The 12,845-nt window shown below is 37.4% G+C and overlaps 2 protein-coding genes across 3 annotated transcripts; one reads left to right on the top strand and one right to left on the bottom strand.

Moving 5' to 3' along the window:
* The first annotated feature begins 719 nt into the window (after positions 1-719).
* Positions 720-1,565, top strand: LOC144642408 (neuropeptide FF receptor 1-like). Its single transcript, XM_078501367.1, has one exon. It carries the CDS (start codon positions 720-722, stop codon positions 1,563-1,565), a length of 846 nt encoding a protein of 281 aa, XP_078357493.1.
* A 796-nt stretch (positions 1,566-2,361) lies between these two features.
* LOC144644851 (uncharacterized) lies at positions 2,362-12,818 on the bottom strand. Of its 2 annotated transcripts, none has more exons than XM_078504397.1 (13): positions 12,620-12,818; positions 11,536-11,589; positions 10,527-10,665; positions 10,316-10,390; positions 8,641-8,756; positions 7,823-7,966; positions 6,955-7,140; positions 6,746-6,801; positions 6,227-6,325; positions 5,538-5,611; positions 5,224-5,387; positions 4,189-4,275; positions 2,362-3,458 (listed from the first exon to the last, which is right to left on the bottom strand). In XM_078504397.1, exons 1-13 carry the CDS (start codon positions 12,695-12,697, stop codon positions 3,303-3,305), a joined length of 1,428 nt encoding a protein of 475 aa, XP_078360523.1. In that variant the 5' UTR covers positions 12,698-12,818; the 3' UTR covers positions 2,362-3,302. The 2 variants fall into 2 exon arrangements, with proteins under 2 accessions (XP_078360523.1, XP_078360524.1); XM_078504398.1 differs by having other exon boundaries at positions 2,413-3,429.
* Between the last annotated feature and the right edge of the window lie 27 nt (positions 12,819-12,845).

Here is a 12,845-nt window from a genome sequence, read left to right as displayed (position 1 = left end):
AATGGCCATATAGGGTCATTTTTCGCTTGCAAAACAAAGCCTATTGTTAGCAAAGTTGAAACGCATTTCTTGATACGCTATAGCCAGTTACAAGACCTTACTAGAGGCTTCACACACACGCACCGTTAAATTTTGTCCAATGAAAGAAAACTCGGTGACTTCCACGGGGTCAATTCAATAAAACATTTACATGTGTAATTTACAAGTGAAGAGATCGAAAACAAAAGCTACACTTGTAGATTACACTTGTAAATGTTTTATTGAATTGACCCTAGGTGAAATAAAAAAAAAATATTGACTGAGTTAGTTCGGGCCATACGGGAAAATATTTGCCTCTCTGTCATTTTGTTTGGACCTTCCTGCGATCCGTGACCGTGACCTCGAGCCGAATGTTCTTTTCGTCCGGCCTTTCCACTCAGTCAATAACTCATATGACGTCACAAGCGATCTTGACATCTTGTGCGTTAGTTATAAACAAAAACCCGGTTGACAGTATTGCCGGATTATGTACTTATCGCAGAACTTTATTTGATAAATGCAGTTTCCGAGATCTTCTCAGAGCCACTTGACAAAAACTAAATTTAGTTTCATCCAATATCGACTACGTCATAGAAGCATTAAAAATTGTGGTGAGAAAAATGTGAATACCTGCTCGGTAGCATTTAAGGCAGAACGCAGATTAATCCCTGCACAACGTTAGTTTTCAACAGCATCTTATCATGGCGATGTCTCTAGCTGAAGAAATAATTCTCTGTGTTGGCTATGCAATTATTTTCATTGCTAACATCGTGGGGAATTTATTTGTGTGCGCAGTTGTGCTTAAAAATAGGCATCTTCAAAATTTTACCTCCATTTTGATCGTGAACATGGCAGTTGGTGATCTGATAGTTGGAGTATCTGGTGTGATCCACATTGTTTTAGAAGTTTGGTTTCTCATATCAGGGAGTAACAAAAACGCTGTTCTCTGCGGAAGATTGAACGGAATCACTCTTTTCAGTGCGTCTATTTCTATCTACACTATGGCTGTTTTGGCATATGATCGCTACCTGTCCATTGTGAAGCCAATGATACGCCGAGCAAAATTAACAAAAGGCAAGTTAAAAATCATTCTTCCGGCCATATGGATGGCATCTCTTGTATTCTTCGGATCAATTATGTACTTTATTGAGATCTATGACTTTGAGAAAGATAAGCTGATCTGCTGGGAGACTCTGCCTCAAGACGAACTACCAGTATCTTACAGGATCACCATTTTCGCGATCATGTATTTCCTCCCGATGTGCGTAACGATGTATTTCTTTGGAAAATTTTTTATTCAACTCTGGTTACGTGGCGATTGTAAAAGTCCCTCAACAAGTCAAGTGCTTCTGAAGTCACGACAACAACTGACACGGATTCTAGGCAGTGTTATATTGCTGTTCAATGTTTGTTGGCTTCCGTGGTTTGTCCTGCAGTTGCTGTTATCATTCGGTTCGGAGCTCGGGCGCTCCGAAGTTTTGCAGTCGGGTCTGGCGTTATTGGCTGTTGCGCACTCGAGTATGAATCCTGTCATCTACTCGTTTTAGAGTCGGAACTTCCGACAACACATACGACGAATTACGAAGAGAAACAGACCGCAACTAAGTAAAGTAAAGAAATGGAAGCGAGGTTAAGAAGTCAGAGGAGCCACCGCCTCCGCACTCAGTCACCGCCTCCTCATTCAGTAAAGCCTGGTTTGCACTAGCGACGCAAGCACAAGCATAACAGCTCTTATTTCACCGTGATAACGTCTTGGACGCAAGCATAAGCACACCCGCAAGCACAAGGATTAAATTTTTTTCTTTTCTAGTGCTGGTGCTTGCGTTCGCGTTATGCCGTGTGAAAACGAAACACCGCAAAAGCACAAGGAAATTTACGACGTATAGCCTTGTCTGCGCGCCCAATTAAAGCACGCGTTCCAGATCCCCCCGCGTCTGAACATTGGAGCCTTGTAACTAGTAAACATCGTGTTCTCATGCTTGTGCTTGTTCACTTGTGCGTCTGTTTGGGTTGCAAGTGCTAATGATTGTAGGTACGTAATGCGTGCAGACGATTAACTGAGAAGCAAAGGTTCGAAACATCGCCTAGTTGACGATTCATTCTCATTTGATTCTCATTAACTGTATACATTAAAATTGATTGCCACCGTTAACAGATATTAAGTTAGATGTTGTTCATTGGTGGATGTGTGATGAGCACGTGACTGTTGTAAAACTTCAAGTCGGATAAATATGTGCTTGTTGGCAAAAGCATCACATAAATCTGACTGAAAAGAACCTCATGCGACAATATCTTTGGTGATGTTTTAAATCAAGGAAGAGATGTCAATGAACGAACAAACGAACATGAATGAACGAACGAATGATTGATTGATTGATTGAATGAATGAAGATATTTTACACGATAACCTCTGAACACCCATTTTATATTTTTATACAAATATATATATTATTCTTTATTTATTTGATGTATACATGTATGCACAACTTACAATATTTCTGAAGTATTTGTTATGTACTTATTTGGATCCTGAATATTTATGAAAATAAATTCATACTGGACAAAACGAACATAAATTCGAAGCCTTCGACGTTGAAAAAAAAAAATAGGAAATTATACAAGTTATTGACAGTGACTGTATTGGAGCTGCACAACGATGAAATTGAGAATTCTGTTTTACACAATTTTACAAACAATATTACTACAATAAGTTCCAATCAGTCTATAATTTAACGCCTCCAATATATAGCCGCCGCGAATACCGCTGTGAGTCGAGTACTGTTACCGTGGTTACAGATGCTTCAAATAGGCTTTGCAACTGAATAGTGAGAAAGTAAGTAACAGCATCGGAACAGCAATAGTTAGTGCTTATTTTTTCATAAAATAAATACGCTTAACCAAAGTCGAATGTCCTAGATATGCAGTAAACATCACTATTTGTAAAGATTTATCAATAATCCAAATAAAGTGCCTTTTCAAGTTTCAAAACCGTTACAAAACTTCAATAAATAACTTTCGCTTTTAAGATTGGAAAGGCTTATAATTCCCTTTTCAAATATTTTTTTGTAATATTGTTATTATAATTATCACAGTTGTATATAAACATTATTTTGGTCTCTTTTAGAGATACACACTGTTATATAACGAAATCCGAGGGTGCGGCAGAATGTGAGAACAATCTTACAGTGACAAAGACTTAACCTAGCCACTCGACCTTCCAACCCCACCACGTCCAAGCCCCCCTCCCTCCCCCCCACCCCTGAACAGCACAAGTTCCTTAAGCATCATCGAAGCATATCATTGCAATTCTTTAAAATTGTTCCATTATCGTTGACTATGGTTTGTAGTGACGCCAGCCATTTCCAGGATTGCCTTATCTGGGTTGTCATCCCACCTTCCTGGCCGTTTGACCTGGAAAGAAGTAACACACTTGTGTAATACTGAAACAAATAAATTATATGGGCGATTTTAAAGATGCCTGATTTGTGGACGTTCGGAGTCATTTAGAGTCAACTCTCTCTTAACGGACACCTCTATAAGACGGACACCTCTTTAAGACGGACAACTGGTGTTGGTCCTGTTTGTGCCGTTTTGTAGTAATTTTACTGTAACTAAACTCCCTATAAGACAGACACCTCTCTAAAATGGACAGTTGGAGCTGGCAAAAAGGGACAACGCCAGGTGTCCGTCTTAAAGAGGTGTCTGTCTTATAGAGGAGTCATTTAGAGTCAACTCTCTCTTAACGGACACCTCTATAAGACGGACACCTCTTTAAGACGGACAACTGGTGTTGGTCCTGTTTGTGCCGTTTTGTAGTAATTTTACTGTAACTAAACTCCCTATAAGACAGACACCTCTCTAAAATGGACAGTTGGAGCTGGCAAAAAGGGACAACGCCAGGTGTCCGTCTTAAAGAGGTGTCTGTCTTATAGAGGTGTACGTAAAGAGAGAGTTGACTGTACAATCAACTCTCTCTAAAACAGACACCCTCGGGACCGGTGTCCTAGCGGATTTCGACCCCCTGGCCCTGGATTTGGACCCCCCGGTCCAAATCCGCTAGGACACCGGTCCCGAGGGTGTCTGTTTTAGAGAGAGTTGACTGTATTACACCTTACATATTGCACCAATAGAAAACTGTGGCATAGAATCTATGTAAATATAAGACCTAACCTTTTGCAGCTTTTCTGCTTGTTTTCGTTCCCACTGTTGTTGTTTCTCCTGTTTTTCTTTTAATCCTTGTCCTCCACATCCCCAAACCTGACAAGAAATATCGAGAAATGTTTAACAAAGTAGTTAGAGCCTTAATGAGGTTCTATTATAGGGGGTTGTACATTCCGCAAACCGCCATATTAGTTGTTCTTCCTAGACCGCAAACCGCTTTCGTTTTCTCCATAAAGGCTGAAACTGCCATAATTTCTTGACCGTAAACCGCCAGATGAATACAAATTTACCCGCAAACCGACACTCAAATTGCCTTAAACCGCTAAACCGCCAGAGTATAGTAAACCGTCCTTTACCACTCGACTCGAAGCCTAACGTGTAGAGCATTAGACCACCGTGCCACCCAACCAAAAATAAAACGCTGTCTAGGACTTACATGCCAGAACTGTGAACTGCAGTTCAGACCCCAGTTCTTCAAAGGGTGGATAACACTATCCACCGGATAAATCACTATCTGGTGGATAACGAAGTGGGTTTTGTAAGATAAGGTAAGGTTTGCGGATAGCGTTATCCACCCTTTGAACAACTATAGGCCCAGTACTATAACCATTACCTTAAGGTTACAATTTTTACCGGCTACTAATTTTAGCGATTTTTTCAGAGTAAGATTTTGCGACTATTTAATTTAGCGATTTTCCGAAAAATTTAAAAAGTTAGTGAAATTGTGTGAACCAGTTTTTAATGAACATGTAACTAAGATGGAAGTTGAACGAACATTGGCATTGCCAAAAAGAACAAAGTTACGGGCATCTATCTTTAAGCTTATTAATTTTGTTTCCCTTTGGGGCGGGGGGGGGGGGGGGGGTATTTAGATATAACGAGTATATTTTAGCGAGCACTTAATTTAGCGATTTTTGACCAATTCGCTAAAATTGCCAACATAAATAGCCGCTAACAATTGTAACCTTACGGTAGGCCACCACGCTTCTTCCATACAAACTGCTATAATTTAAGTAACATGTCAAAGACAGCTTATTTCTTCACCTCTATTTTGTTGATTGTCTGTGGCGTCAAATCAGTTTGATAATGAAGTTTCGCTGCTGATAAACCAGTGTCCAGTGTGACACAAGGCCTTGATGTCTGTCCCAACACTATACCAGATGGTAAACCTCTGGCTCGCTCATTGAAAAAGATCAAGTTTGGACCAGCTAATTAAACAAACAATATGAAAGGAATGTGATAAATGACAAAACAATTAGTTTAGCTGGGTATAGTTTCTACTCTTTCTGTTGTTAAGTTAAAATTGTTGGCATCAAAGGTCTCACAAAATGAAAGGTACTTGTATTAGTTAAACTTACCTCTCAAAACCTGAAACTTGGGTCTCACTTGAATAACCCTACAGTCAGAGTTTCCCCAGCTAGACGAGGACTCTCTAAAAAACAAAGATTATTCTTTAGTTGTTATGAACCAACCGACTAACTACATGTAATAACTGTTTGGTTTTGCAAACTTGAAAAGAAAATTCCTCTTACTAATCATCATCTCTGGTATCGGGTGTTGTGCTATTAGATTTGTGAACAGGATTCAGCTGGTCACTCTGGGACCAAATTAATACTAGCTATTGCAATGAGGTGAAAGTTGCAGAGAGCACACCAAAAGTGGTGGTTCCACAATCTGTATCTATCTAGATTATTTTTCACGAACCAGTGACCACAAATAACATTGAACTTAATTTTAAAGAAGCATGCACTAGGGTGCTCACAAAGTTTTTACCAAGGCTTTGAATGGTAGTTTTTATTTGTCAGACAAAAGAGAGGGCAGTGGCCCTCTTGGCTCTCTCTAAAAAGCCACGTATATAATATGCTCTATGTTTGGCAATAGTTTGCACAAACTGAACCTGTGATTTTTTTGAAATCTGCAACATGGCACTCATGGAAGGAAGAGTTAAATGTCGAGTTCTTAGACAGCAAGTTGAAAGCTGGTAAACTGATTGGGATGACAGAAGGATGTCAAAATTGCAACAATTAATTACAATTTGTGCTATTACCTCCATTCTACATCAATAGCGACAATGAGCAGCCCTTCCTTTCCAAGCCTCAACAGAGTGACTGTAGGTCCATGGTATGCCATACAATGATGCTTGAACCTACAAACACAATAACAGCAATCAAAGCAGTTAATGACAAGTTTGGAACCTTTTTATTGGTCCTGGACTGTGTATACGTATGAGATCTTTATAAAGCTGATTCTTGTAAAAGAATTCATCAAACAATGTCCTCTTTTTAGGATACAAAACCACCAGGATCTTACTCACAGACAATATGCCATTCACAAAAATAATATATTATTTTTTAGAGTTCCCAGTTGAAGAGCCTTAAAATGCTGCTAACTTATACATATGGTAAACTATCACTGTATTCCTTATGCCAAAAGTGATGAAAATGATCATAAACAGTTTGCATTTTAATTAAATTGCACATAGAATATTGACTTGCGGCAAGCCATGAGAGATAACAGGAAATGACTGACAACATATCAGCATGGAATGCATGATCATTTAAGATACCTGTTCAAACTCTGGCCATGTTGTACACTATCATAGAGCAGTGTCCATTCTTTACACTAAAACAAATCAACAATTGAAACATGAATGTTAACCAAGAACTAATATAATAATGTACTGATCAGTGTACAGTCATGTTTGTCAAATTTTGTAAAAAAATAAATACCACTGTACAAACGATACAGAAGTATTGCAAAACAAGATAAACTTACTCTTTCCAGTGGTTTTGCCTTTTTTTCATCTGCAGTTGCTGTTTGGGAGCCTCCTGAACTGGAGGTTTGAGCTAAACTACCAAGGAAACATGGTGGAAGGATTGTAGAGAGGATCCAAAGGGTTTCTGTGTTCAACAAGGACTGACTGTCTAGTGGATTGGTGAGATGAGGTATGGCAGGAAATCCCTACAACATTGATGTGCAGCATTAAACATAAATAAATACTTTAAAGAAAATTAATTTCAATAAAGCCATTTCAAAGAACTACTGACTTTGCTTCTTTCTCTGTTTCAAATTACCTAAGTCCAGTTGTTTGGTGTATAAATGAGTGAATCATTTGCACAAAAGCGAACATGCAGATAAAACTCAGGATTCGTTTAGAAACAAGGTAATATAAGCTAGACTGGTATAAATTATATATATGTGGCAAAAAAGATTGACCCTCATAGAAGACGTAGAGGGGGCAGGGACGATGGATGCCACCCCCTCTGAGGTTTTTGTTGTTTAACATTTGAAAGGGAATTTACCCTGTCATGGTTTATCTTTTCAAAATTTGAAAGGTGATTTACTCTGTTATGGCAAACCTTTCAGTCAGCAGCTGTCCATTTATCCCTTGCCAGCATTTTAATGGATCAGCTGTTTATCCATGATTTTCAACATTACCATGGCAACTGCATCTTAACATGCTGGTTTTGCCAAATTTTAACTCTCTGACCTTATTCTTGTTTTTTTTTTCAATTTTTTCGAAAGCAGAATTGCATCAACCTCCCCCTCCCTCCTACTTTGCATGAATGGAGGTATGAATTTGCTTGTAGTAGGCAGCTGCATCTAAGGGTTAAACTACATGTGCAATAATTTTGTTACGTACCTCAGGGGTGGTGTCAGGTAAATGTCCTCTGTACAGCAACATCTTTATCACCCAGCAGTGAATTCCATCAAACACTCTTGGACAGTTTTGTTTTGCCCAACCACAGAATCTGTTACAGTCTACATGGGTACCTTCATCACCCATCTAACCAAAGAAAGTCACTATTAATACTTAATATAATTAAAAGAATTAGACTGCATGTGCAGTAGATTTTACACATAGTCAATAGAGGTAAATTAATAAACAGACAGATGTAGGGCTGGAATGAGTGTACCACAAGTACTTCAAAAAGGAAGTCGCTCATACCCCTCCCCTCATAATAATCTCTACCCCAGCCCCAAATCTAAGATGCCTCTGAATATATTAACCCTTGAGCTTAACTAGATTTTAAATAATTCACTTTATTCCAATAATAATAATAATAATAATAATAATAATAATAATAATAATAATAATAATAATAAGCGAATGTGTATCCAGGATAACCCTTCAGTACATGCTAAGGCTAAGCCCTTTCACAAAACTTCCCCCACATGGAAAATAAACCTTGTCCCATAAAAAATCATTTTGAACAGAATTTTATGTGTGAGTAAAATAATTCACAGTTTAATTAAAGCAAAGTACTGTATATTGAATATTTAGACCATTTTCGTATTTTCCGTATGGCACTGGAACTTAGCTATAATGTGGGTATTACTAATCTTTAGAAATGGAAATGACATGACCCTCTTTTTAATGATATTCCCCTGCATTAGCCTCCATTGCAAGCTAGTTCCAGTCCAATACCGAGAATACAAAAATAGTCAATTTAAACTCACAATAGACCTTGCCCATACATCTGCTATTGTCTCTGTGTCAGGCTTTGGTCCCTGCGCAGCACTGTCAGTAACAGCCATGGCTAAATATCGTGAAATGTGAAACATCTCCACCAAATCTATTCCATTGGTAAAACATACATAACATGAAAACAAAAAAAACCTTGAGCTTTTATCTGCTTGATTGAATCTACTAAGTTTAACATTATCCTGATGTGAGCATCAAAAAAGTTAAAATCACTGTGTTTTATAATTATAGCTGTCCAAATAGTCCGGCGGCTTAGCTCCTGAATTGTGCGATTTTTGATACAAGCACCAAACTTTGCAGGATTACAAGCATTCGCATACTAATCAATTCTTGATATAGTGCCAACGCCAATTTCCTATTTTCAGCTAGTAAACAGCAATGAAATTTTCAGCCGAGAGGCACCCCTGCCCCTTCCCCACAAAGTATTTCTTCTTGTACTTTTATAAACCTTTTATTGTTGATTTTTATTCATAAATACAGATATGAATGCTTTTAATTAGGCTTACAATTTTTATTTTTTACCATCTGTTTGATACCAATAATTTAATAGGAAATTATTGCATGGGAAAAGATTTTTCATTCCCCGCCCTCTGCTCCCTCGCGTCTTTCGTTTTGCGCTAGCGTCCAGGTCTCTCGCGATCGGTGAACCGTTCGCCAACAGAAGAAAAATAGAAAAAATAGAGCTGTGAACAGTCTAAATTACAGCATTTCATTCTAAATTTTGTACGTGCGACTTGGTATCACTACCTTGTATAATAGTATTTGTCTATAAACCAGGAAAAACAAATATTTCACGAAATTTCATTGATTTTAACCCTATCCAGACCGGGAGGGGCGGAAAGTGCCCCCGCTGACTTTGAACGCTTATAACTTTTTTAAGATTCAACCAAACGCTACCAAACTTTGCGAGTTTATCTAAAATTTATCTGGAAATAATTTGGTAGGGTAAGTTGTTGTGTCAGGAACTTGACGTCACCATGGCAATGGCATTTTGACAGGCATGTTTTCCCAATTTTGTAATTTTCGTGTTTCTATTAATGAAAAATAATTTTAATACAATTATTTTTATCCTTTTACGGTTTTTAAGCACAGTTTTATTGATTTTGAGTACTTTGCAGTAATTTTGGGTGGTTTTATGACGTTTTGGAAAAAGATCGAAATCCAAGATGGCGGATCCAAGATGGCGGCTGTTTTGACATTATGGTGTAATTGTCACGTCATGTGACGTCAACTTCCCACGTGACGTATACCAAAAGATAGTTGTTTGGACATACTATATATTCCGTAAGTTTCATTGTGATTGCTTAAATATTCTGGAAGTTACGGAGGTCTGAAAAGATCCAAAAAAGCCCGGTCTGAATAGGGTTAATAAATTAAGGTTTCCATGGAAACCGGTGTCTTTCGGGCTTGGCACTATATCTGAAAAAAATTCTGTTGGTGACCACTTTCATTGTGCCAAGTTTCATGCTTGTATCAAAAAGTGCACAATTCGACTAAAATTTCGAGCTAAGCCGCCGGACTAAAAAAATCAAACCATTTAATGTTAAACTACAACATATTATTTATTATTTTTTCAAATTTTGTGTACATGTAACAAAACAATGAAATCCTGCAGAAAGCTCAAACTACACACAGTACAATTAGCACTACCTGTAAATGACATGGATGATTCGCCATCACTGAACACTGAGAAATATAACTCTAACTTTCCTGCAGATGTCTTTCCTGTGAACACAATGTAACACAAGCCAGTATTATTATATGAGATGTTAGAGATGACCAATAGAATACGCGAAAGTCGTCTCATGGCTTCTTAAATGTCAAGTAATTCATGCATAATTTTAATGTTAGCTTCACGTACCTTTGTCCAGGAATGTTTCAAATCCATCTGCAAACTCATCGCATGTTAATTCCACAGAATTCCTATTGCCTCCTCCAGCTGATGCAATATATGAGAAGAGCAATTCATCAAAGTCATCTACTTTAGATCTGAAGTAGTTCTGAAACACAATTAATTTTACAAGAGTTTTTTTCTTATTTCTAATGGGACTGCATGCATGTCTTGCACAAGTCATTTAGACTGTCTAACTTATTTCCAGTATGGACGACCTTGTGTGCCTACTGGTATGAAGATAAATGATGATGATGATGATGATGATGATGATGATGATGATATGACTGTACTGGATTAACTAGGTTTCTTATACTGAATGTTTTCTGGTAAACTGAAGGTACATTGTAAGTATAAATGTGTTGTTGTTCTTATTGTTACTGACAAGACATTGAAGATGAATAAAAAACTTTAGAAAGTTCCAAAATTGTATTTATTTATTAACAGTATTAACAAAAAAAAAAACACTTTTCTACGTAAAATTAATTTGAAAGAGGTCATGAAGCTTAAAATTTCATGCCATAGATGTAATAACTAACATATGCATACATGTAAAACTATGTAACATGTATTGCAATTTTTGAATGGTATACTTGACTGTCTTCAGTGACTTGTTAGAAAGGCCATTAAATTGTTTGGTCCTATTCATGTTAGAGATGGGAATAAAAATAATAAAATAACTATTTTATAATTAATAAATTACTCTTGACTTTGGATAATTTGTTAACATCATGAATTGCATTATTTTACATAAAACTGGAGTTGCAAAAGCTGAATATCATTACATTATGCAGGGTTTTCATTAAGAATTGTAATAGCAATAGAATAATATATAGTAGCCAGAGAATGATTTTTAAAGGTTCTACATCTTTATAAAAAAAAAAATTAATAGTTTCATGCAGGCCTTTGAAAATTTAGCCGGAGAATTCTCCGATCTCCGATGCCTAATGAACACCCTGATTATGGAATTGTATTCTACCTGAAATGCTTCCTTTTTTAAGGTGGATATTCCATCTACAGCTTCAGCAAGCTCCTAAATGATAAAAATACTAAGTCAAGTCCACCACAAGGCTGTGCTCTAAGAAAAAATTACAAGGAGCCCAAAGGTTCCAAACTATGAGATCCAGGGTGCCCAGCATAAAGCTTATATTTATTAAATATATGATAGAAATATCTGGTCGCCCAAAGAAAAAAATTTGTTGCCTGAGCCACCCGGGCGCCCTTAGAGCACAGTCCTGCACCAGGGCGGGGTTGTTCAAAGCATGATTAAGCTAATCCAAGATAAGTGTGAATTTTGATATAAAGATTGCCCTCCAGTTTTCAAACCCCACAAAATATAAGCAATAACAGGAGAGGGGATTTAGAATTTTTCTTTGTCCCATGCTCGTGTCATGTTGAACACTTCATCTTTATTATTTGTTACTGAGCTCTTAAAAAAAGATATATATTATTTACTAAAAACACTTTTGTATGTACAAAATAACTGAACCCTCAACCCACTTTTAATCCTGGATTCATTAGTTTAATTTCCTTTCGGACAATGCAGCCCAGATGTAAATTTTTCTTTTCATTTCAATTAATTTTTTTAGAGTTATTATTTACTTTGTGAATATTTTCTTAATTATTTTTAATAACAAAATATTGCCACAGGGTCCAGACAGGTATTGAACAAGAACAACTTCAACGATCTCTTGTAAGCATTTCTTAATTTTTATCTGATGATTTGTAACCAATCGAACCAATGTATAAATAAAGATTGGTCAACTTGACTTGACTGACAGAAAATACGGCACTACCGCTCCCCTGCTCATCATCATGCATCATCCCCCCCCCCCCCCCCCCGCCCGGGCTATAAAAAGTGTAACCAATTCCTCTGAATTCCTCAATAATATGGTTCGAGCCACACATTACAAGCAAGTTCTTTTATTGAGAACAACGTACGTCAAAGAGAAACGAAACCACTGTCTCAAAGAGAAACTGGAGAAAACCTAATAAACAATATCAACACAAGTTATCTGTTTATTCTATCTACAAAGTGGAGTAAAGTGCAAAGGTGCAAGTACCTCATACAATCTTGTCAGGCTTTCAATGTGTGGCGATCGTTTGACCGGTTCCTGTTGAGCAGCTTGCTTGTTTCCCATCAGGTTTGAATCTTAGTTCATTCAAAAAGGTCCAAGAAAACCGTGACATTCGACAATTCGGAAACGTAGCCATCAACCATAGCCTATATATTGATACCTCGAGGATCCTCGAGAATTTCACCTAGCAGGCTCACCCGTGTCAGCGGAT

Source organism: Oculina patagonica, chromosome 2 (assembly GCF_052425735.1).
Source record: "Oculina patagonica isolate OP01 chromosome 2, crgOcupat, whole genome shotgun sequence".
NCBI classification, from domain to species: domain Eukaryota; kingdom Metazoa; phylum Cnidaria; class Anthozoa; order Scleractinia; family Oculinidae; genus Oculina; species Oculina patagonica.
The sequence above is the reverse complement of the archived record's forward strand: the minus strand, read 5'-3'. Positions and strand labels throughout refer to the sequence as shown.

Excerpts from the sequence above, each read along its gene's own strand:
- LOC144642408 (XM_078501367.1), top strand. The coding sequence starts at position 720 with ATGGCGATGTCTCTAGCTGAAGAAATAATTCTCTGTGTTGGCTATGCA.
- LOC144644851 (XM_078504397.1), bottom strand. The coding sequence starts at position 12,697 with ATGGGAAACAAGCAAGCTGCTCAACAGGAACCGGTCAAACGATCGCCA. Across the intron at positions 11,590-12,619 it reads GCCTGACAAGATTGTATGAG|GAGCTTGCTGAAGCTGTAGA; the intron begins GTACTTGCACCT and ends TTTATCATTTAG. Across the intron at positions 3,459-4,188 it reads AAGCAGAAAAGCTGCAAAAG|TATTACACAAGTGTGTTACT; the intron begins GTTAGGTCTTAT and ends TATTTGTTTCAG.